The sequence below is a fragment of the Heterocephalus glaber genome, unplaced genomic scaffold, assembly GCF_053883595.1.
Source record: "Heterocephalus glaber isolate CG9 unplaced genomic scaffold, H.glaber_assembly_v1.0 deba00000470, whole genome shotgun sequence".
NCBI lineage: Eukaryota > Metazoa > Chordata > Mammalia > Rodentia > Bathyergidae > Heterocephalus > Heterocephalus glaber.
Window position 1 is genome coordinate 12,257,507 of NW_028258145.1, and position 25,613 is coordinate 12,283,119.

The 25,613-nt window shown below is 51.5% G+C and overlaps 1 protein-coding gene across 2 annotated transcripts in view; it reads left to right on the plus strand.

Annotated features, from left to right (window-relative positions):
* Sh3rf3 (SH3 domain containing ring finger 3) overlaps window positions 1-25,613 on the plus strand; it is a 235,681-nt gene that overhangs the window by 153,049 nt on the left and 57,019 nt on the right. For both annotated transcript variants that reach the window (XR_015448504.1, XM_004844734.3), the window contains exons 4-6: window positions 9,157-9,516; window positions 18,087-18,187; window positions 25,259-25,429. Coding sequence is in view for 1 of the 2 variants with exons in the window: in XM_004844734.3 (XP_004844791.2) it covers window positions 9,157-9,516; window positions 18,087-18,187; window positions 25,259-25,429 (632 nt within the window). In the remaining variant the exon portion in view is untranslated. The remainder of the gene's footprint in view (window positions 1-9,156; window positions 9,517-18,086; window positions 18,188-25,258; window positions 25,430-25,613) is intronic.

The following is a 25,613-nucleotide window of genomic DNA, read 5'->3' on the forward strand; positions in this document are numbered from 1 at the left end:
TTGTACCTGTACATGATGTATCTTGGTTCTTATTTTTTCCCCATTACCTGTGCACCCTTCACCCCCTCCTCCCTTCCCTATTTATACAGACATCATTTCCATTTTTTTTCTTTTCTCATAGTTTTTCCTTTCCCACCTTTCCTTTGCCCTTCCCCTCCCTTCACCCCGTCATCTTTGGACCTTTTTTCCTATTTCCAATTATCCAATATTCATTTTAATCATTTTAACCCTTGTTTACACTATCAGTTTCTCACACTAGTGAAACTATTTGGTATTTACACGTATGTCCTGTTTATTTCACTTAAGAGTATGGCCTCTATATGCATCCATTTAGTTATAAATGACTCTAGTTTTTCATACTTTATGGCTGAGTAGTACTCCATTTTATAAAAAAACCACATCTTCTTTATCCAGTTTCTAATTAACGGGCACTTGGGTTGCTTCCAAGCTTTAGCTATTACAAACTGTGCCGCTATACACATGGGTGCACATATATCACTGTGGTATGATTCTTTTAATTCTCTTGGGAAGATACCCAGCAGGGGACTAGCTGGGTCGAATGGGTCCTCTAGTCCTAGTTCTTTGAGGTATCTCCATATTGATTTCCACAGTGGTCACACTAGTCTACACTCCCACCAGCAATGGAAAAGGGTTCCTTTCTCCCCACACCCCGCCAGCATTTGTTATTGGTTGATTTCTTGATAGCAGCCATTCTTTGTGGGGTGAGGTGGGATCTCAGTGTTTTTTTCATCTGCATCTCTCGAATGACCAGTGATGTTGAACATTTTTTCATATATTTGTTTGCTGCTTTTATTTCTTTGTCTGAGAAATGTCTGTTCATTTCAGATGCCAATTTTTGAATTGGGTCTTTGAATTTGGGAGGTCTGATTTTTTTCAATTCTTTGTATATTCTAGATAGTAGTCCTTTGTCTGATGTACAGCCGCTAAAAATTTTTTCCCACATTGTAGGTTGTCTGTTGGCTCTGTTGGTGGTTTCTTTTGCAGTACAGAAGCTTTTTAATAAGATGAGATCCCAGTTTTTGATTCTTTCTGCTAGTTCCTGTGCTACTGAGGTTTTGTTCATGAAGTCTTTTCCTATGCCAATGTCTTCCAGAGTTCTACCTAACTTATCTTCCAGAAAGTTTAGTGTTTCTGTTTTAATATTTAGATCTTTAATCCATTTTGATCTTAGTTTAGTGCCTGGTGATAGGTATGGGTCTAGTTTTAATCTTTGGCAGGTTGAAATCCAGTTTTTCCAACACCATTTATTAAATAGCCTGTCTTTCCTCCAATGATGGTGGTTGGCCCCTTTGTCAAAGATGAGGTGGCTGAATATGTCTGGAGTTGTTTCTGTATCTTCTAATCTTTGAATAGCACCTATTAAAGAAAGTATATTCCTAGCTTGAAAACCTACTTATATGACAACAACAGGCTCATATACATTTTAGCTGATAAATTATATCAAACATTTAAAGCAGAAAAAAGAAAAAACATGTCTCTTCTCATTTTAGGAAATCAACATTGTACTAATACTAAAACTGGATAAAGATAATAGAAGAGAAAAGTATGAACATAAGTTAAGATTTGTTTAACAAAACAAACTATTAGAAGTCAGATCTGGCAGTATGTAGTAAGTGGTTTTATTATAGGGATGGCAGTGTTGGTTCAGCATTGGAAGATCCACCCCCATAAGTCATCATTTTAACAAAGGAAAGGAAAAAGCCATATGATCCTATCAGTAGTTGCAGAAAAAGTATTGGACTAAATTCTACAGCTGTTCATGATAAAAGCTATCAGGAGTCTAGAAGTAGAACAGAACCTTCTCAACATATAAAAGACATGTACTCCATACTTCCAGCAAAAACACCTTATATGAATGGAAAAGATAGAATCCTTTCCCCCTAAGGTGGAGAACAAGGGCAGATATGCCTACTCTTCATCTGTCCATTAAACTTCGAAACATAGGCCCAAACCAAAATAGTCTGGGAATAAAAATAAACTAATAGCATAGGATTGGCAAGGTAGAAGTAAAATCTTTATATGTAGATGCAATGATCATCTACAGAGAAAGAGAAGAAATCTCTAGGAGCCCCTAGAACTTGTATTTGAATTTAGCAGGATGAGAAAACACAAGGTGTTTTAAAAATTCAGATCTATGTATACTTGCTGTAAATGAAGAATTGGATATTGAAATTTAAAAGTTATTTAGGAGTAGAAAGGACCTGGAAAAGTAAAAAGGAAAAAAATAACAGTGTTGGAAGACATTTATTACCTAATTTTAAGACTTCTTCTAAAGCTGCAGTAATCAAGGCAATGTTGGCATAAGGAAAGACATATAGATCAATGGAATAAAACAGAGAATCTAGAAATAGAACCACACATATATGGTCCACTGATTTTTAAAAGATTATTTAACATTAACATTTTATAGAACATAAACTCAATTCAAGAGCAGAGGAAAAAATAGTGTTTTCAGCAAATGGTACTAGAACACCTGGTATCCGTATATAAAAAATTAACCTCAACACTTTATTTCCATACATAAAAGTAACTTGAAAGGATCTATGAACCTAAATATGAAAGACTACAACTATAGAACTTTAAGAAGAAATTATAAGGGCAAATGTTCATGAATTTAGAGTAGGCAAGAATTTCCTAGGATGCAAAAAAATGATGTATAAAAGAAAAAAATTGATGAATGAGATTTCATCAAAATTTAGAACTTTAAAAGACATCGTTAAGAAAATGAAAAATAGTCCTTAACCAGAACATATTTATAATACATATAACCTATAAAGAACTCTTACAGCTCATTAATAGACAACCCAATTAAAAAGTAGACACAAGAAGATGATAAATAGCCAGTACAGCACAAGGAAAGGTGTGCGACACTAGAATCAGAAGAATACTTATCAATACAATAACAAGACCATATTATACACTCATTAGGGAGATTTAAGTTAAAGGTTTTAAAAGAACAAATGTCACCTTAGGTGTGAACCAGTTAGAACTTTCTAATACTGCTAATTTGAATGTAAAATGATAAAACCATTTTGGAAGACAATATAGAAATTTCTTGTATTATTGTTAAGAACCAACTGTTCTGTTCTTAAGTTTTTACTTAAGAGAAATGAAAACACATGTTCACAATAGATTTGTACATACAGGTTGACTGTCCCTTATCTGAAATTCTTGGGACCAGAAGTGTTTCACATTTTGAAATCCACTTGGTCTGCAAAGAGGATAGCTACTCCTGCTTTTTTGGAGTTCTGTCACATGGAGTATTGTTTTCCACCCTTTAACTTTCAGTCTATGAGTTTCTTTTTCAATTAAGTGTGTTTCTTGTATGCAGCATATTGTTGGATCTTGCTTCTTGACCCATTCTGCCAGTCTATTTCTTTTGATTGGTGAATTGAAATGATTAACATTGATAGTTATAACTGATACATATTGACTTATCCTTGTCATGACTTTTTCTTTTTGTTGGATTCTCCCCCTTTGCATTTAATTTCTTGTCGTGCTCGATGGATTCATTCTGCTGTGCTTCCTGGGGTTGTGATCCTCCTTGTCTTTTCCTAGAATATTGTCTAAAATTTTTTGGAGTGCTGGTTTGGTATTTGTGAAGTTCCTAAGGTGCTTTTTGTCATGAAAGTATTTTATTTCTCCATCAATTTTGAAAGATAGTTTTGCAGGGTACATCAGTCTGGGTTGGAGGCTGTTTTCCTTTAGGAAAACTCCAAGCTCTTCTTGCCTTGAGGGTTTGTGTTGAGAAGTCTGCTGTGATTCTGATGGGCTTTCCTTTGTATGTGATTTGTTTCTTTTCTCTAACTGCTTGTAGAATTTTGTTCTTCTGTTGGGTTTCTGCCTATGTGTATATATATTTTTTTTGATTAAGGCTAGTTAGAGTCCTATTTGCCTCCCTTATCTGTATGTCAAGTTCTTTTCCCCTGCTTGGGAAGTTTTCTGCCATCACTTCTGTAAACAGTTTTTTTTATGTTGTCTGCACTATCTCCTGTTTCTTCATTGACTCCGATCAGTCTTATGTTATTCTTCTTTGCATCATCTAGCAGCTGCTGGATTGATTTCTCATGGTCCCTTACTATTTTAAAGAAATTTTTCTTTTCCTGGTCACTAATTACAATCTTATCTTCTATATCTGTCCTTATCTTCTGTATATGTCCTCACACTGGCTCATTCCGCTGCATAAACTTTCAATGGAGTTTTTAATCTCCTGGAAATCTATTTGCATCTGTTTTATGGACTCCATTTGTTTCCTATGTTGGGATTGCATCATGTTCCTCAGGTCCTCTATTTTTTTAATCTGTGTACACTCTAGATTTATTAATCATGTCTTGCACTATGGGCACAATCTCTGCTGTTATGTGAGAAATTATTTCTGATTTCATTTTTTCCAGATCCTCTTTCATTGTCAGTTCAGGGAGTCCAGGTGGTTGAATATCAGATTATTCCATCTCATTTCCCTTTGGGGTTCCCTTAGGTGATCTGGAAGTCTGGTTTTTGGACTTATTTACATTTCTCTTCATTTCAACAGATGCAGCCTGCTGTGTTTTTGTTGAGGTGACTTTTTGCTCACCCAGTGGTCTTCAATTCTCAGCAAGCCACAGAGCTGCCTTTTCTCTGCTGTTCATCAGTACGCCAATTCCTGGGTTCAGAGTGGTGGCCTTCTGGATCCTTTAGCTGACCTGTTATCTGGGTGGGCATCTGGCTGGGGCCTGTGCACACTTGGGATGATATCTAGGTGTGCCACTGGCTAGGGCCCCTATGTAACTGTTGTCTGGGAGGGTCTTTGGCTGGGGGCTGTGCACCCCAGTTCCTGTTGTGTGAGCAAGCTTCTGATTTCATTTTTTCATTTTTTCCAGATCCCTTTTTGTTGCCAGTTCAGTGGGTCCAGGTGGTTGAGTATCAGAGTGTTCCATCTCATTTCCCTTTGGGGTTGGAGTAGGTGATCTGGAAGTCTGGTTTTGAGACTTATTTACGTGTTTTCTCATTTCGACTGGGGGGAGGGGGCTGTTGGTGCCTGCACGGATTACCTCCTCTGAGCTGGGAGAGGTGGGACAGGGGCCGGAGCAGCGGTAGGGATGGTGGCCCAAAAGCCCTTTCCTGTGGGCTGGGAGCAGTGGGAGGGATGGTGGCTGGGAAGCCCCTTCCCCTGGTCCAGGAGCAGTGGGATGGCGGCTCAGAAGCCCCTACCTCTGGGCTGGGAGCAGTGGGACTCAGTACCGTGGTCTGGTGGTCCGGTGTCCTCTGCGTCTCTGTAGTGTGGAACCAGGTGGCTGTACAGAGGAGCGGTGCGGGGGGGGGGGGGGTGTCCAGTGGATTGTTGCTGGGGCCCGGGCTGATTCGGCGTGTTCTGAGTGACTCGGGACCTCGATAGGGTGTCCACAGACCTGCCTGTCTGCAGCAGGCTGATTTGGCGTGTTCCGTTCGACTCGGGACCTCGATAGGGTGTCTGCAGACCTGCCTGTCTGCAGCGGGCTTGTGAGCAAGCTTCTGGCTAGGGTCTCGCACACTTAATGATGGTATTGGGGCGAACCTCTGGCTATTGCTTGTGTGCCTATACAGCTCTTTTCCAGGCAGGCCCTTGGCTTAGACCAGTCTGCCCCACCCTCTGGGGTTGGGGTGAAGCCCTGGCTGGGATCTGTTTGCAGCCACGCTGCTCTGATCCACACCGCTGCTCCTCCAACTAAGGTGGTCTGGTGTGCCTTTATTGCAGAGATTTTCTTCACTTTTCTGGTGGGCTTTAATTTTCATCAGGGGCCTCAGAGAGGCCCTCTTTCTGTTGTTCACTTCTACTCTATCTTCTCAAGCTCAGAACAGTGTCCTTTATGACCCCTGCAACTCTGTGGTGTGGCTCCAGATAATGGCTTGGCACAGCGGGGTGGGGGTGGGGGTTGCTGGCACCCATGCAGCTCACCTCCTCAGCACTCTGGGGCATTGGTATGGCAGCCCAAGAGGCTCACCTCCGAGCATTGGTTTTCTAAAGTCACCTCTGTCCTTGGCTCACAGTGGCAGCATGACTACCGCCCTACTGTGCCCTGGATCTCGGGGACAGGGAACAAGACTGCAGGCAGAGTGGGGAGGCACTGAGGCAGAGTGGGTGCTGAGCAGTGTGGGCCATGCAAGGCCTTCCCTCACTGGGCAGACATAGCTCAGGCCTCATCATCCCGAGGCCTGGCTTCCTGTGCACAGCTGCTCACCCTGTGCACAGCTGACTTTTCCTAAGATGGGCTCCCCCAAAAGGTGGCAGCTGCTCCTGTGGCAAGGGTACCGGGAGTGTTTGTTGAATGAATAGAGGAGTGTGCTCAGAGTGGTGGTACCCCGGACAGGTCGAGCATCTCTTATCTGAAATGCTTTGTCCTGTCAGTGTTTCAGAGTTCAGTTTTACAGGTTTGGAACATATACACAGATGTTACTGGCTGAGCATCCCAACCAGGAAACCTGACTCTGAAGGTTCCAACACCTGGGCTTAGCAGGGACACTCAGCCTGTGTCACCAATATGTAGAGTTCAACATGCAAGAGATGAAAGCCTGGGGATGTTACCAGTCCTGCAAGGCCCCATGAACCTGGAGCATGTTCACACCACATAGGTGGCAGGCAGAGTCACTGATCTCACTGTCACTGTCCCACTGACAGGATCATGCCACCTACCTTGCTGACCTCTGTCCCCATCTGACCCACTGTTCCTGGAGTGTAAGGTCAGGGCTTGGCTCCAGAAGGCACCCACGGTGGTGTCAGAGATGTCCTCCTGGGAAATGAATAGGTGCATTGAGACTCTTCAAGTGACCCAGCGACCATGCCTCCAGTCACGGTCACCAGTCCTTTTTGTTGGCAAGTTTTAAATTTTTTTATGAGTCCATGTTTGCAGTACATAGTGATCACACTCCTCACAGGGAGTTAGCACATGCACACAACACATCTTCATTCTTTTTTCATCCCCTTTGCTCCCTTTCCTCCCCCTCCTTCCATTCCTTGGTTCTTTTCCCATTTGCAGAGGACTATCTCCCTATTTCCTATTAAGATGAATGTGTCTTCTAGTTCCATAAAAAAAGAAGATCTGTGGGACATGGAGGGTGCAGCAGGGCCTTTTATGGCCCAGGCCACTTGCCGCCTCTCCACACCCAGCCTTCAGCCCACAGTCACCACACAGGGACCATCCCAGTCCCTAGCTGTGGACCTTCACCCTGGTGGACAGGACTGTGGGGGCTGGGGCTCCACAGACTGGAGGTGGAGAGGAGAACATCATCAGCCCATGCAGGAGCCATGCTACTGGCAGAGGAGGAAGACTTGAGAGGCTGGCGAGAGGCCTTCTGATGGAGATGGCACTGGGGTCGCCAGGCACAGGGCCGGCTCTGCAGTGTGATCACTGGAACCCACTGGGAAGAGGTGAGCATTTCTGGCCTGGTTTTGCACCAGGAACTGTCATAGAGTGGCTGCCATTCTCTGCCCAGCAGCCCAGTCTCCAGCTGGGTGATGCCATCTCTGGGTCATTGTGGAGGGAACAGTGTACACATGTTGAGGGCTTCGGGGTGAGACCTTCCCAACTGCTGCAGCAAGGACCTCACAGCAGGAGGAGAGGCTGGCACTCAGCCTCTGTCTCTGGAGTGAAGAGTGAACAGGACACGACCAATCTGCTTCTTTATCTAGAGGATCCTACAGGGCAACATGTGGGCTTAGCAGAAAGAAGGTGCTGCCTCTCCCTGGGAGCAGTGCCCAGGTGACCTGCAGTCCCCTTCTGGGCCCACTCGGCCCCCACTTCCTGTTCCTCCATGGACATCCTGGACTGTCATCCCCCATTTCCTTCTGAACATAGGGGCCTCCCTTCCCCAGTGCTCCCCTTCTGCAGTCTCTGGGAAGTCCTCAGTCTGGAAGACTCCACGCTCTTGCTCAGGAGCTCTGCAGTGCAGCCCAGAGACCCCATGGGCCTCAGTCTCAAGTAGCTGTCCTGAAGACAAGCTATGTGGGCTCCTTCTGTTGAAGACAGGTCACAGAGGTATGGTGGCTATGCTCTGGGTCTCCTGACTTGTGTTGAACCCTGAAGGGTGGGTAGCAATGCCTCAGCCTCTCCCCCAGCTCTGGATAGAGCTTCTGGGGAGAAGGAAGGGATCTGGCAGGCACTCACCCAGCTGTGCATGGTACATTTGTTCAGCACATCTTGTGGCGATAACCCTGGTCTGACTGCATCATTTTTCTTGCTGGCCACCCTGCACACAATAAATAGTTCTCTCTCCTTTATTCTTGTAGATCTGCAAATTCCCCTATCAGGTATGTGTTAGATTGAACCAAACACACTTGAGAAGAGAGGGCCTACACCAGGCATCATGAGTGAAAATGTCCAGCAGGGGAGAGGCAGGTTACACAGCTGCTCACAGAGAGTGACCCGACCGACCATCCTATGATCCGGGGCCCTGCCAGATGCTCCCCAACCTCAGGGCTCTTCCTTCTGCAGCAGTGTGGCTCACAGACCTGCCAGGACCTGTGCCCAGGGACCCACATGGGGCCACCCAGACAATGGCATGGCTCAGAGAGGCCTGGCTGAGCGTTCATCAGGGGAGTCTGCACCCCTCCTTGCCCATTGTACCAACCAGACCAGGTCTTGTCAAAGGCTGGCTCCATTGTAAAAGCATCTGCTGTCTGGTAGGACAAGTCGAGGTGCAGGAGGAATCTCAGCTCAGTCCTTGCTGAATGGCTTCTCTCTTTGAAAGGGCCTGTGGCCCCAGGCCTGGAGCACTTGGGGAGGCCTCACCTGCAGCCAGTGGGAACACTGTCCTGGTGGACTCGGGGACAGGGGGCTGCTCTCCTAGTGGGTGCAGCTGGCAGAGCTGGCCAAGGCTTCCTCCTTTTCTCTCTGGGCCCTGGTCCATCTCTGTGGGGCTGCAAGTTGCCCCCAAATGTCAAAAACAATGAGAGCTGAGGAAGGGGCTGTCATGGGAACCCCTCTGTCCTGTGAGCCCTCCCCTCATCAGCTCCCAGGGAAACCTCTTCCATGAACCTGTCCACTTGTGCAGGAAGCCAGGGTGAGAAAGACCCCACCGGTGTGAGCACTGCTGGTTCCTAAGTGGGAATGTGGCAGGGAGCACTGAGCAAGCACAGCTGGTGACAGTCACCTAATGATGCCCTGTCCCCTTCTCACCCAGCTCAACGACTCTGCCAAGCAGCTCATCGAGATGGACAAGCTGTGTCCAGCTGCCGCAGCAGCATCCAGCTGTGCTGTTCCCTTGCCCTCCGATGCCAGCACGGTGGCCAGCGCGGGCTTGGGCCCCACAGCAGGCAGCTCGGGGGCCGTCAGTGCCTTTCAGCGGCGCATGGACAGCAAGAAGAACGCCAAGAAACGCCATTCCTTCACGGCGCTCAGCGTGACACACAAGTCCTCGCAGGCAGTCACCCACAGGCACTCCATGGAGATCAGCGCCCCTGTGCTTATCAGCTCCAGTGACCCCCGTGCTGCAGCCCGGATAGGGGAGCTCACACACCCGCCCTGCTCCATGCCCGCCCAGGTAAGGTCCCAGCCTACAGTGTCCCTGGGATGTCAGGGTCATCCATGGCTGTGTCCAGCAGTCCCAATCCTGTACTACCACAAGGGTATCTGGAGCTTCCCTGGGGAGGATGGGCTTCCTCCCCTACCTGGCCTCCTTCCACATGCTGGGGATGTCAAGGTCCTCCTCTGACTCCTGGGTGTGCTGGTCAGAGCCTTGCTGACTTGAGGGATACCCTGGGCCAATCTACAAGGCTCACAAGTGTCCCTTTAGCACAGGAAAAGCCAGAGCTTGAAACCAGAATTGACCACACTACTCTGTACTTTTACCACAACCATTTCTGCAGGTGCCTTCTGTTTCTAGACCCAACACTGATTCCACGTCTGCTGGGTTTTTTGTAGATTTTTTTTTTTTGGCACCAACGATTGAACTCCGGTTCTTGCACCTGTGCAGCAGGCGGCAAAACCACTGAGCTAAATCCCCGGCCCATTTTTTTGTAGATTTGAGAAACCAGACTGAAGCGTTCCACGGATGTAAACATAGTCATAATCTGCAGTTCTAGAAAAACCTATCACAGTGGAAAGTAAAGGCCGAAGTTGCAGACCCGGGTCAACTGTGGGATACTGCAGCCACACTTGGTGCCCGTAGAGGAGCGGACAAGCCTTGCTGTACAAGGCCTCAGGGCAGGTGGAGGGGCCTGGTAGGCCACAGCCTCCTCCCTAAACCCAGCCCCTCGGGGTGCCAAACCTGTGCAAAGGTGCATGTGGGTGCTGTACCTCCCTGAGGCCCATCTGCAGCTCAGCTGTGCATTCCTCCTGGGGCACAGCTGACTGCCCTGCCCCTGCTCTGGCACAGTGGCACCCTTCTGCGGGAAAACACCAGTGGCTGGGGGAGAACTGTCATTATTGAAGGTTAAGTCATCTAGCTTTATGTAGAGGTTTCCCTAGAAAAATAGAATAACTGAGCTGGAGAATTGGAATTTGCTTTCAGTGTGGACATCAGCCTAAAAACTCCCAATACTCATGTGCACACACATAGGTGCACACACATCCACATGTGCACACACACCCATGCCCTCATCCATGCATGTGCATACCTATTCATTGGCAGGCACACACACACACACACACACACACACACACACACACACACACACACACTGGTTCTCACCCTAGGCTGGTGTTGTGGTCAGCAGTGGTGCCTCTGTGTCTGCGATATTTGCTGGCTGTGACCTCCAGACTGCCCACTGCTAGACCCATGCTCTCCAGAGAGCTGTCTTTGGGCTGCTGCTTCCCAAGGGGGAGGTGCAGCCGGCCTGGGCTCTCTGAACTGGGCCAACCTCCTCTGGCTGTCATGGGACACCTACTGATCGCACATTCCCATAGGGAACCAGCCTGCCCCACGCCCCACTGTGTGCACAGAGACCAGCCTCCTCTAGGACAGTCTTGTGTGCCCTGTCCCCAGCCTCCTAAAGATGCTGAGGGAGAAGACCCAAAGGCCTTGCACAGCTATCATGGTGGTGCTAAGACGTGGTGACACTCACTCTGGAGTCCTCCTGGTACTTGTGCTGATGTGGACAGTTGACAGCTGTCTGTAGCACGGTGCAGCCCTGTACTGGCCTGCTCTCTGTCCTGGAACATCATGGCCACCCTCATTGCAGTCAGGGACCCTCATCAGTTGAGGGAGGGAGAGCTGGAGAGGGAGACCTTCTTCCCATCTCAGCCAGAGGGAGTTCTGCCGCCATTGGCCAGTGCCCACCTCACTGTCCTGCAGCCTGCAAGGAGGCACCCAAAGCCCACCCTTTTGGTGTTCTCTGGCTGGGCTGGGCTGCATCCTGGGGAAGTGCCACCCCTTCTGCATTCCCTTTATGATTGGGAAGTGGGCTCTCCACAGGCAGATGAAGGATCCTGGGTTTCCCTTCCCCTCGCCCTCCTGCTCCCTGCTGCCAAGGTCTCTGTGTCGGCACCGCAGGGCCCCTCACCTGGCTCCACACTCCATCTGCTGCACAACATCCCAGGGGCAGGAAGAGACAGGTTCCTGTTTTCCATTTGTGCAGCACCATGTTCCACAAGCATTTGACTAGCTGATTATCTGTGGGGCTGGGATCCTGGGGTCTCTCTTCCAGCCCTTCATCCTGAAGTGAACAGGCCATGGATGTAGTTCAAATCCTGGTAAAGGGCAAGCCACAGCCTGTGTCCCAGCCCCATGTAGTCGAGCCCCTCTGAGTAAGAGTTCTGAGGGCTATGGGAGCCCAGGATGTGCAGGTCCATCTGTATTAAGAGCCCAGCCCAGGTCTGCCCTGCCCCCTGCCTTGGCCATGTGCTGGGCTTTTAAAGGAGGATAGAAAGAAAGGAAGAGGAGAGCAGGAAGCCACAGAGACTTGATGGCCCAGACAACCTGACACATTCACCTTCTGGGCCTCTGGAAAAGGGCTTCAGGCTGAGGCTTTATGAATGTTGACACTGAAAAGGAAGAAAAGGCCACCACAGAAAAAAAATTTAAAAATAGCAGTTGGGTGAGGGCAATAGCTAAAGGCCCAGGTTGGGTGGTAAAAACTCAAGCAGACACAGAGGAGGGCTCTGGCTTTTGGGCCTGGAACAGGCACATCTCATAGGGTCCAGCACTGGGAAGCCGGAAGCTGTGAGGTCTCTGGGGATTGTGATCCTCTCTCCCTGTGGAGAATTGGGGAGCAGCAGGAAGGTTTATGAGCACCAAATAAGCAGGTCATAAAACTCTAAGCCGGGTATGGTAGTACATGCCTATCATCTCAGCACTTTGGGAGGCTGAGTAGGGAGGATCATAAGTTCGAGCCCAGCCTGGGCAACTTAGCAGCTTAGTGAGACCCTGTTTCAAAAAGAAAACAAACAAACAGGTAGGAGCTTAGTACGTAGCTCAGTGTGAAGCCCCTGGGATCCATCCACAGTACCTAAAGGGAAACCGAGGGGAGGGGAAGATCCTAGAGACTTAAGACTGGGCATTTCACTCTCCAGCTCAACTCCTGCTGTCCATCAGGCCTCTACCCTGGCTGCCAAGGGTAGCCACCTGGGGCCACTATCCTGGGGCCTGTCATCCTCCCGACCGCTCTCCCGTTCCTTGTTCTTATGATCCTCTCTCCTGAGTACTTTCACCCTGTGCTGTTCTGACCACCCTCTCACCAAGTTCTCCACGCCAGACCCAGCACCTCCTGAACCCCATGTGGTGTAAATTCCTCATTACATTGCTAAGAGACATTTTCTTCCCCACCTATGCAATGGCATGCCCTGCAGAGGAGCCTGGCTCAGCACAAGTTGGAAGCCTCCTTCCTGTTCCATCTGTGCCTCCAGGAGCAACTCTGCTCCTTGGTTCCTGAGCCAAGACTTTAGTCGCCCTAGACTCAGACCCCTCGTCTACATCCCTCCGAACAGAACAGGAACAAGGAAGCAGGTCTTTCTGCCACCCCCCTGGAGGCCTGTCAGCTCAAGAGCCTGTCACTTAGCCTTTTCCAGCATGACCAGTCACGATCCTGTGCTCCATCCACACAGACCCACTGCCCCTCAACATTCTGGTTCTGCTCATCTCTCACCAAGACCCTGTCCCTCCCTGCTGCCCCTTGCCCTGGCCATCTACCCACCCTGGGATACCCAGAAACACTCCTGTGCACCCTGCTCACGCCTGTGGCCATCTGAAACGTCCCCTCCTCCTGAGTAATGCAGTTGGGTTGTACTCTCATGCCAGCTTTTTGCTGTGGACCGGAGGAGATGCACTGGGCTGGCCAGTTCCACTACTGAAGGTCCAGGTGTTGCTTACCAGAGCTGAGGACAAAGCAGCCCTACATCACGGAGTGATGGGGACAAGTTTTGGGAATCCATGGTTAACAGTCTTGTCATCTGGCAAACATCACAGACCTCACACAGACCAGAAGGTCAGTGTAGCTACTCCATGCAGTCACAAGGTGGTGGACACAGGACACACCAGGCACTGCCATCTGTGTTGGAGCATGTTATTTTACGCATGGGAGAAGCACTCAAATATGGATAAAAGGTACACAAAATAAAAAGCAAATCTATGGTGAGGATCTGATCCAAGAGGTTTTTCTTTCTGCAAACCTGGAAGTAGCTGGGCCTCTGTGATGACCAGTTGTGGCCTGAGAGTGGGAAAAGAGGACAGACACTGTGGCCTGGGAGTAGAGACTTTGTGCCCCGAGTCTTGTTGAATGCCAAGTTCTTCACTTGCACCATTGGTCCTGCCTGTGCCCTGGGGCTGTCTGCTGGCACAGGCAGGGGACATAGGGAAGGTTCCTTGTATCCCCTTGGTATGGGATGAGACAGTGCAGCTCTTATTGGGCACGTGCTGGCCAGGAAGCCCAGGTGAGCTGGCAGATCCCAAGGGAAAGCTGTGTCCTGTGGAACACAGAGGGTCTCGTCCTGGGCCCCAGTCCCAAGGACATGCAGGGTCTGCCAAGAGGTGAACAGGGTTTGTGCTGCAGAGGGTGGACAGCAGGAAGGCCCATGCACCTGCACAGAACAGAAGAGACCAGGTCAGGAAGGACACCCAGGGCTGTGGGTCAGCTTCTTCCAGAGTACCTGTCTCCTGGCTCTGCCTACAGTGTGAGGTGGAATTGAAGGGCCTCCTCCTGCCCTGCATCCTGCTGCCTCCCCTCTGTGAGCCCCCTCACCTGTTAACCCCTGTGCGCTCACACCCAGGCCCTCATCACATCATCTCCACCCATATGACCGACCTATGAGTCTCCCTGAGCAGAGTGGCTCTGCAGGGTGGGTGAGTGGTGCCACAGTGAACTAGGTCCCTCCTGCACACTTCCTGTCTGGAGGCAGGATGGCAGATCGCCCCATGAAGATGATGCCTTCTGTGCACAGAAGGATGGCTGTCTGATGGACTCACAGGAAGCACCTCTGTGGTCTCCTGCCTTCCCACCACCAGGCCACCCAACAACCATTGTCCCAGGGAGAGAAGGCAAAGAAGAAGCCGGGGATGCAACCATCTGTGGCTCTTTCCAGGGCAGAATCACTTGGTTCGAAATTTGCAAAGCCCCAGTCAGGTGGGAAGCAGTCCTATGGTTTCCTTCACAGATTTTGCCTTCTTGCTCTGATGTTCTAGGGTTTTCACTTCCTCAACTAGAGATTTGAGGGTGCTGTCTTCCCCCAGCCCTCCTACCTCCTTATTCTCCTTAGTAACACTGGGGGATGCCTCATTACACCATTGGCCACATGTGTGCCTTGTGGTCCAAACTCATGGCCCAGTAAGTTGGGGAGAAAGAGCAGCTGCCCTCCTATGACAGACTCCAGTGCTGAATGTTTCAGAGCCTATGGCAATGTGGGCTCGGCCCTCTCCTGTCAGTGCAGCTAAGGACAAAGAATGCATAAACAAGGAGGCTGGCTGCCAATAAACCTTTATTCACAAGACAGAGGCAAGGCGGACACATGGGCTGTGTCTGACCCAGACCTTGGTGTCTACATCTCAGGTTCCTGAGCTAACCTGGAACACTCGGAGGAGATTGTTGGGATCACCTCTGTCCTAGGCTGTGAGCAGATGTGGAGTTTCATGGGCCTTTGCCCAGCCCTGGCCTCTGGCACACAAGTTACTGCCATTTTTTTACAGAGCTGAGAAGAGTGAAGCCCTAAATGCCTTATTCGGAAGTTTTCTCTGGGAAGCGAGTCTGAGAGGGTTGGGTTTACACTTGTGTACTGAAGTGGTCATGAGGAGTGAATAAAACATGCGAGTGGTGTGCATGTTGGGACAATGGCAGTGCTCCCTGGGTGCATATTAAAAATTAAAATACGAAGATGCTTCTTCAGGATCTTTGTCAACAAAGCCCCTTTGCTGCCTGCCAGCTGCACCCCTCTTTCCCTCTCACTGATCCCAACACAATGACATGCCCTCCGAGGCTGCTTAGGGGCCTCTGGCATCAGTAGGACCTGATGATTCAGGTTTGGAGGACCAGGAGTAGGAGCTGGAATTCCTCCACCCAGGAACCATCATGAAGGACAGCCCCGTCCTTACTGATGGGCAGCCTGGAATGTGCCTGCTGAGCCACCGGCCTCCGTCCCACTGTGGGAGGGGGGTGAGGGTGCCAGGGGCCCTCGGGACAGCTGAGTTCCTCGGCCTCTGGAGCCCTGGGGCTGGGGGTGGTATAGCATCAGTGTTCCTCTGTGGATGCTGAGTCCCCCTGGAGGGTACCTCACTGACCCTGCCTGTGCTGGGCACCTGCCAGACACTCCTAGCCAGGCTTTTACTGCTTCAGAAGAATTTCTGGGTGGTTGTTCTGGAGCAGACTCTGGCACTACGTCCTCTCCTGAGGTACCAGCTGTTTGTCTCGGGCGCCTGCCTGGGCAGCCCACCTGTGTCCCTTAGGGAGCCATTTAAGCAGAATATGTCTCAGTCTGACCATATCACAGCCAAAGACCTTTCCTGTGCAGGGGCCAGTGGGCACAGTGCCGCAGCAAGCAGGTCTGCTCTTGGCTGTGAAGCTCGAGCCAAGGTTTCCACCAGTAATCCTGGAGCCAGGACCCACCTGCTGCAGGGCTGGGGCCAATTGTTTTTATTCCAAAGCAGCCAGGGCCCTTTCTCCTTTCTTATTTTATCTTTGCCTGACTCTTCCCCTGCCAAGTCCTCACTAATCCTTCAGGCCCAGGATGGTATAAATGAAGCTGTTAGGATCCTAAACAGAGTGGAAGCTGCTGAGCCTGGGCAGAAAGCCAGGATGTAGTCAAAGCCAAAGGCACCAGACACCTTGGTGTCACATGGATGAGTCTGACCCTTCGTGACCTCCTCTGCTTCAGAGGCACATGTGACACATGTCTTGTGGAGGAGTGAACTCATGGCACCCGTAGATACTACAGTGCCTGCCCCTGCACTTCTCAATGGCTCCCAGCACCCACAGAGATGGCACAGGTAGAGTCAGGAAGCCAGGACACTCCATCAACTTGAACACATTAGATTAAAAAAATTAAAATTGTCCCAAACCCTAACTCCCAAAGAACTCATGCTGTCACTAATATGTGGGTCTCTGGACTTCTTGCCATGGAAACAAACACAGGCACTTTCAGGAAGGCAGTCACTCTCCAAACCACCTTCCTGACTCCCCTTCCATTCCCACAGCCCACCTGCCCCCCACACCCTCCTGTCCTGAGCTGTCCCTGGCCTGCAGGCCTCCATCCTGGGACACCTGGATGCTTGAGCTGTTCAGGTTTTCCCCACTATAAATGGAGCCACCGTGAAGTCCCTGTCTGTTTCCATCCTGCTGGGTCTGTTATTTATGCTGCTAGGTTTAGGGGATTGTTCTCCTCTGTGTCTCTGTGTCTCAGGATCAGAGAGAAACCCAAGTGGCAGAACCTGAGCTGTGTGGGATTGGCACTCACAGTTTGATTATTCTTCTTGTAAGTTGAGCAGCACTGCCATCCTCCCCACACATGGGCCACAGCCCTCAGAACCCAAACTCCAACTTCTCTGTCACTGACAGGGCAGAAAGGAGAAGCCAGGTGACTGTGGCCCCTGAAGTTGGAGTTCTCCCAATAGACTTTGGAGAACATGGGGTCTTCTCACAGGGCATCAGGGAAAGGAGGTCCTGGAGACAGGGATGAAAAGAAGGAGGGCCTCGAGGCTAGGTTCAGAAGGGAGAGGGGTCCTGGAGATGGGGCTGGGAAGGGAGGAGGTCCTGGGGCCGGGGATTTAGCTCAGGGTTTTGGTGCCTGCCTTGAAAGCCCAAGGTCCTGAGTTCGATCCCCGGTACCAAAAAAAAAAAAAAGGAAGGAGCTCCTAGAGATGGGGATGGGAAGGGAGCCTACAGTGGTTGCCTTGGAGACAGGGCTGTGTCCCTGTTGCTGGTCTCACTGCCATCTCTCTTGTTGATCAGCAAGGAGGGAGAGTTTCTCCTTGGAAATTGCAGGTCATGGTGTGTGTTGGCTTTGGTGGACTGTTCTTCACACCCAGAGCAGAATGGGCAGGTGACCTGGGCTTTGGTGCTCATTACAGAGTCGTTTGAGGGGGACTCAGTTTAACCCTATGCCTCCTAGAGTCTCTCAGGACAGAACAACTGCAAGGGAAGACAGCAAGGGGATGTATAGTTGGGTGTCAAGGGGACTTGGGGATAGCACTGGCCCTATCCATAATGTCCTTGGCCATAGTACATGTCTCCAGGCTTGGTCCACCTGACCTGGGAATGGATGCCTGCTCATGGGCCATGGTTGCATGTGTCCTATGTGAGGATGTGACCCCTCAAGCCCTCTGGTCTGGGGGGAGATGCTGCTCTGTGAACCCTGCCACCCGCACCAGCCTCTTACTGTCACCTCGCTAGAAGTTCCTGGGGTTGCTGATTTTAAATAAGCTGTATCCTGTAATATGAAAGATTGTGTCTGGCTTTCTTTAACAGAGACAAGAATAACTAACTTGGGTTTGACACCAAGCCAGACCTTCTCCCCTGGTGACCAAGGGGGGCTCAGAAGGGGCCCGTGAGTGCTCCTTGGTGGCAGCTGTCCTGCCTGCCAGCTCCGATGGGCTGAGACACAGAGGTTAACATCTGGGGAGGGTGTGTGGGTCTCCCATGGCCAGCCTGCTTGTCCCCCTCCTCACTCCTGTCTCCTCTTGTCTGTTTCCAGGACCCCTGCTCGGCTGGACCTGTCCCCACAGCTGTCCCGCGAGCCTCCACAGCAGCTGGAGAGCAGGGCACGTCTCCCAAAGTCCCGCTGCCCCTGAATGTGTGAGCGTCCCCTTCTGCCTGCCAGGTCCTCCCTCTGGCACCCAGTACACACACACACAGCAGTTGCACATGTAGCTCTTTCTGGGGTGTTCATGGGGTAACCAGCTAGTCAGTGCAGTTGCATACATCTGCAAGACTGCTCAAAGGACAAAGCGCAAGCCTGGCAGAGTCTGTAAAGACACTGTCCTGGGGAGTAACAGCATAGGGACAGCAGCTTCCACAGTCCAGAGCAGGCCCCAGATTCTGGCTCTAGGGTGGCCGGGCAGCTGGTGACTCCAGAGCTGGAGTCCACACCTGTGCCACTGCTCGGCCAACCCCAGTATAACTCACAATCTTGTTCAGAAAATCTGTTAAATTTCAGGTCTTAAGACATATGTGCTGTTTCAAAGCTCTCCATTTCAGTAGTGTCCTGAAAAATTAGGCTACCCTTGCCTCTGCGTTGGTGATGATTTCAGTCTGGTGAGTGAATGGGTACTTCAAGGTGGAGCTTTTCGACTTCGGCAGACAGAAGGACAAGGACAGAAAGCTCCACCAACCCAGGAACACCAGATACTCACTCAGAAGCTGGTGGTTGCAAAATGGAATGTCTTTTAGGGGAAAAATGCTTTGGAGAATGCAGCATACCGTGCCTCCAAGGGCTCTGCTGTGAGGACACCCTCACTGGGTTTCTGGGCTGGCCACACATCAGCCTCTTGTGGAGGGGAGCTCTGAATACCTCCCTTGGCCTGCCTAACCTGTGGGGTTCCCCAAATCCATGAAAGCAGGTCAAGATTCCCCAGTTTCTACCTGGCTCCCAAAAGGAACATGGATCAGTAAGCTGCACTCCAGGTGTCTTTAGGTTAAACTTGAGTTTTCACCAGAGCTAGGCAGAAGACAGACAGTCAGCCCTGCTGTGCCCTTGGGCTCAGCCTGCATGGAACAACACTCAGGGGATGGGGGAGTAGTGCTGTGCTCAGCCTCGCCTGGCATGCACATGGCCCTGGGGGCGTCCCCCAAACCAGGAAAAATTCAGAAACTTGCAAACAGCAAAATTTGAACTTCTCCTGCTCCCAGCCTTATACCAAATGCGCGTGTGTGGTGTCATCAGCAATCGAGAGATGGTTTAAAGTCAGCTCTGAGGTGTGAGGAACCCAGAACCTGCCGGTCACAGTGTCCTCAGTGCCTGTTGTCTTCTGGGCCTTCTCCTGGACCCACTTCTGCAGCCTCATTGAAGCCAAGGGCTGGAGAGACACAGGGGAAGTCACTCAGGACAGTGTCCCCCAAGAGGAGACCCATGTCCCCAGGGGTGGCCCCCAGGCACTTCCCCACAGGACAGGAGGGCACAGGCCATGTGACAAGACTTCATCCTGGCTCCACATGCTACACATGGACTCCCTGACCCCTGCGTGCAGAGTGCCCTCCTCTCTGTGTCAGCTCCAAGAGTGTCCGTCACTCCCTAGGAGCTGGGGACATGTGGACACATCTCCATGTCCTGGACAGCTCTTAACTTTGGCGAAGGTGTTGTGACCTCTTGATTGCCCTATCACAAGATGAGGTCGCTGGAAAACTCACCTCCAGGTGCAGCTGCTGTTTAGCTTGAGATTGCATCTGAGTAGTAGGGAGGGACACTCATGGGTCAGAGGATGTCCTTCTGAGGATGATAAGGACTCTCAGTGACTGCGTGATGCAGAGGAGTTGGGGCAGCAGCCCTGTCATGGTGGGTGTGGCCCTGTGACTGTGAGGACATTTGCAGCTGTTTGAGCCATGCTCGGGCACAGGCTGGGAATTTCACACACCTCCAGTAACACACAGAGTCCATTCTGAATATCACATTTGCTGTTTTTCCTAGGAGGCAAAAGGTCTTTGCTCCTAGTGTATCAGGGCCCAGCCTGACCCTTACCACCCTCTTTAGCTCTGAGAAGCCAGTGACCCCATGGGTGCTGGGGACCGGCACTGGGACAGAGGTACAATTGCTCCTTACTGGTTATTTCCTCAAACAGCTTCCACAAGTCACATTCAAAGTCAGAAATTAACCTGAATGAGATCTTTGCACAGAAATAGCTATGGCACTACACTCCTGTGATGTCATCTAGAGGGGTGGTGGCCTTGGGGTACAAGCCACAGCCCCATGGTTTGGCCATCAGTTGTAGAATAGCTCTGGGGACCCTGTGATCCTCCTCACAGTGGGGCTTTTCCCTCTGGCTGCATCCTGGGCCTTGGATCCTGATTGGGGACCAGACTCAGGCTGTGCTGCTGGCAGCAAGATCTGTGCTCTGCCCGTCTCCTCGAATGTGGGGTCCCTGGCACTGGTCTTTTGTTCTTGAGATCCGCTATGCTGGAGGCTCTTGGGGTGCACCCTACCTCTGCAGAGACACTGCCACACACCCTCTCTTTCCACCACAGTGCTGGGAGTCCTCCGTGCTATTCTACCTTTCACCATTGCCACCGTCATCCTGAGGCCTGTGAGCATCCAGTGCCGGGGCCACACCCAAGGACACTGTGCCCCACAGAGAAGGGAAGTGGGCATTCCCAAAGCCATTGCCCTACCTGTGCTTGAGAGGGGCCCACCTGAGGCCTCCCCGGGAACACAGTGGGACCCCAGGCCTTAGACACGGACTGCAGACTTCTCAGGGGCCCCTGGAGCAGGCAAGGAATGGGAGGCCCCAGTGCTGTAGAACATAGGCAAGTGTCCAGGTGTTCAGTGTAGGGAGACGCTGGTCCCCAAGCTGCCTCCCTGCTGTGGGCTCTGCAACACTGGGAACTGCCCAGCAGAACCCATCTCACACAACAGTGTGCAAGAGCTGGAGCTCAGAAGAACACTGCCAGCTCAGACCAGGGCTCTGCCCTCAGGAAGAGACAGTAGCAGCCATGCTCCTAAGCCCAGCACCCAGTCACCTTGCAGCACTGAGCTTGCCTTTGGGGCCAGCAGTGACCCTGTGCAGACCTGGACCTGAATTACCTGCCATCTATCACCTGTGGGGGGTTCCCTAGGCTCTGTCTACCTTCTGCTGGTCCTAGCCATTGGGAGTCACCTCTAAAGGGAAAAGCAGTGCTCAGCATACAGGTCCCTGTGCACCTGTGGCCATGGCACGAACAGAGCAGAAGCAACCATCTCAGTAGGCAGGACAGGACAAATGCTCTCCAGACTCTAGAAGCGACACAAGCCAGGACAGGCACCAGAGTGCAGTCGCTGGAGCCCTTGGTCACCATGATGAAAGGAGAGTGCAGTCTGCAAACAGATGGGGAGGATTGCTGGGCTCACGCGGTGTGGGTACACAAGGGTATAGGTGGAGTACCTCATGGAGCCCCCAGAGCCTGCCTAGCCTGGCCGTCTGCTCGCTGTATACTAGCACTGCATCAGACACGCATGGAGCTGAGGGTGAGCACATGCAGCCCACATGCTCCTGGCCTGGCCCATACTGGCCCTGGGACCTGTGCCAGGGGCCCATCCATACAAGCTGCTGTGGTTGTCACTGGAGCTGGGAAGCAGCAGGTGCCAGAGGTGGTCTGCCAAGATTCAGAGGGCTGGAGGCAGGTGGAGAGGGCCGAGGCCACCCCCTGGACACAGGCGGCTCTTCTAGTGCCACCCACAGACACATTCCCTTGAGTGACTCAAGGGAAATACATGCAAGTGACACCACCTCTGCTGGTGCCCCACCCCCACACGAGCCACGTGCCGGGTACTCCATTGTCTGGACAGCAAAGCCTCCAACAGCCCCATCCACATTTGGTCTCCTCTCTGAGGCACCCTAAGAAGAATGAAGAGGAGGGGGAGGAAGAAGGAGAAAAGGGAGTGAAGGAAAGAGGATGAGAAGGTGCTGGAGGAAGAAGAGGAGGAGGAAGAAAAGGAGATGGTGGAGGAAGAGGAGAACGAGAAGAAAGAGGAGGTGATAGAGAAAGAAGAGAAGAAATAGGAAGGGGAGGAGGAAAAGAAGAAGAGAGGAGGAACAGGAAGAAGAGGAGGAGGAGGAAGGGGAAGATTAGGAGGAGGAGGTAGAGAAAGAAGAGGAAGAGGAGAAGGAAGGTTTGGGGCAGTTTATTCACATCCAGGATCCCCATCAGTGTACCCCCAGAGGACAGACCGGACCTGGATAGAGGACAGCTTGCCCATTGGAGAGAACTCATTTGCAGTGAAGACGAAATGGCCAAGCTGGTCAGTCCCTGTGCAGACCACGCAGCCTCCCTAAGTGGGGGTCACACTGCCTGCACCCAACTGTGTCCCTGGGCCACACTGGTAGCTCCAAGTCCCAGATCTGGCCCCCCTCTGGATATGCAGGAGCACGGATGGATTCCCAGTCTCTCAACCTCAGTTTCCCCAGCTATGGAACCTTGAGGTTCCTGTGCTATACAGACGAGGCCTTGCGTCTGCAAGTGGCAGGGGGTGCCCTGTCCTCCCCTGCCCCACCCCGTTTCTCGACAGCCCTGCGGTGGGCTCAGCTCTGCATAGAACATGGGGTAAACCAGCACCTGAGGGGTGTTTGGACCACAGAGCAGCTGATAAACAGAACTCTCCAGACTTTCCCCTGCCAAGGAACGGGGGTCCTGCTGAAGAGGCTGAATGTGGCACAAAACCAGAGTCTGTCCTGCAAGCTTGAAGGACAGCTCTCACAGATTGCACCTCAGGAAGTGGGTGCAGCCTAGCACTGGTGTCTACACCCGTGGGCCGCCCCATACAGCACGCTCAGTGGGCACTGAGGACAACATACCTGGCCAGACCCCCCTTAATTTCCCATTTTCCTGCCTATGTTATCTTATTAGGAACCATGTCCTTGCTTATTTGAAAGAATCCTTTTCTAACCTAAAGGTCTTCAAATGACTTGAAGCCTAGATATAAAGAATCTTCATCTTTATTTCAGTGGGAAGGATGGAAACACAAAGTCCTCATCCCAGTAAATGAACAGGAATCCTACAAGAGTGAGGTCATCAGCTCCTCCCTGGGCCATGAGCTCTGTGTCAGCTGATTCCAATGGCCATGGCCATTTCTCACTGGTGCTGACACTTGCTGTTCTACAGGAAACAGATTCCCAGCTGAGAGATGGATGCTGACTGTACCCATGGAGCTGGATGGGTGTGGTGAGGTTCACAGCAGACCCCGTTCATGGCTTCACACTCCCATGCCTGTGCCCACACAGGGCCGGCTGAACCTCAGTCTCAAACTCAGGGCCTTTGTTTTATTTTTCCTTCAATAATAAATATTTCTTGAGAATCTCCCCTGTCCCTGGGACTGAGGAGGCAGCACTGAGGTGCAAGTGCTGGGCAGAAAAAGCAGAGCTGCTTGGAGCCTTGGCCCCGAAGGAGCAGATGGGCCAGACAGGTCACTGTAGGGTGCTGCTCCAGGACAGACAGCGTGGCCCTGGAAGCCTGGCCTTCACTCCGAGATGTCCCTGTGGGAGGATACAGCAAGGCTGAGGTTTGGGCCAGCCCACAGGCCCTGGCTGGAACAGAGCATGGGGCGCCAGGCCCCTTGTTCAACAGACCGGTCGTCCCTGAGTGCAGCACCTGGGAGTCCATCCTCTCACCCCTACGAAGACACTGGGGAGGGGGGAGCTGCACTTGGACCTTGAGACTCTGCTATGGCCGAGTAGAAGTATCCTGATATGGTGACAGACTGGGTGATTCCAGCAGGATTCACACTTCAGTTACTTTCCTGAGGGCAGCTCACAATGCCTGGTGGGTGTCATTTCTGTCATCTCTGCTGCCTCCCACCATGCAGTCATCACTGCTCCCTCTCCTTGCCCCCAGCCCAGCACTGTGGACCCACATGGCCCAGAGGAGATGCCATCCTTACCTGCTGAGCTCTCCCAATGACCTCTGTGCCCTTCACAGGGACGGTTATGCCCTGGCTCTCTATTTCCTAGGATGGGGGACATCATAAATCTGTAAGCCCATGATGGGGGTCCCCTGATGGCTTTGTCCCTGACTGCTCCTAACTGTCTCCACAGGGAAGGACAAGGCACGATGTCCCCATGGGATGCTGAGACCCAAGGCTGCACACACCCCTTACCTCCCAACACCAGAGGGCCTCACACCTGCAGGATTGGGATGTTGGAAATGGATGGCAAATTGTATTTTAAGACTAATAAATCTTTAGTGTCAACAGGGTTCTCATTCTGTTCTAGAATATTCCTCAGGATGGGGGTGTAGCTCAGTCACAGAACCAAGTGTGAGGCCCTATGTTTGATGCCCAGCACCATAAAATACAACTTGTCTTTAAGGTATTCCTCTTCTTTGAGTTTGTCCCTTGGGACCTGGGCCCCATTTTTGTTTCTGCCTCCTAAGAAGGCTCCTCCTAGAGTCAGGGTTCTGAGTAGTTCTTGGGCCCCTGAGCCCCAGAGACCTGTCCTACAGGAGCCAGGAGCCCACAGCCCCCAGGTGGGGTCAGCTTCTCCACCAAGCAGCCAGTCCAGGCACCAGATCCTGGGGACACCTATCCTGGAATTCATCTCTCACCTCTTGTGGGGCTGAGGCCCCACTAACCAGGCATCCTCAGACTTCTACAAGTTTGTGCATCCTCACCTTGGCTGGGGCCAAGGGATCCTTGGTGTGTTCCCAGAGGGGCTTGACCTTAGGGCTGTGGTTAACAAACCCAGGCCAGGGTTGCTCCACTAAGTCAGCCTAAAAGAAAAACAAGTCATTGCCTAGATATGGCAAGGAAGTGTGCACCAGCCATTCCCGATGGAGGCCACTGTTCTGCAGAAAAGGCCTCTGTGCTCTTCTGGATAAGCAGGCTCATAGACCAAGCCAGGTCATGCTGAGCCTAGCTCGGGAAGCTGGCCTCACACTCGGTTTTCCCTTAGAGTTTCTCCTGCTCAAAACATCAGACTCTAGACAATATGAAGCATATGGAAACATTTCAAGATGCAAAGGTGGGGCCCCACATCCAGTCCTGGGCCTTGGAGCCACAGCACACTGTGTCCACACTACACAGGCTCCTTTTCCAGAGCCTCCCAGGAGCACAGGGTGGAAGAGGGTGTGACTCTGTAACTGCAGAGGGCCAAGGTTGAGCCCCATGTGCCCCCACATCCTGCCTTGCAGCCACTGTGCCCCAGGAGGTGTGTGCTGACCTGGTCCTTGTCTTGTCCTCACCTGCAGGTACCTGGCCCTCTATGCCTATAAGCCCCAGAAGAGCGATGAGCTGGAGCTGCGCAAGGGTGAGATGTACCGGGTGCTGGAGAAGTGCCAGGATGGCTGGTTCAAGGGCGCCTCCATGCGGACTGGGCTCTCCGGGGTGTTCCCTGGGAACTACGTGACGCCTATCTCCAGGTGAAGGTTGCTGCCTGGGCATGGAGGGAATGAGGCCCTGATCCCTGGTACTTTGGAAACTGCAGGAGGCCATGCTGAGCTGGGCCTGCAAACTTTCCCTGCAGGCAGCTCCTCTGGATCTGGGTCTGCCTGGCTCCCTTAGGTACACTGGCCATAGAGGAGCCAGACTTGGGAGAACGGAGAT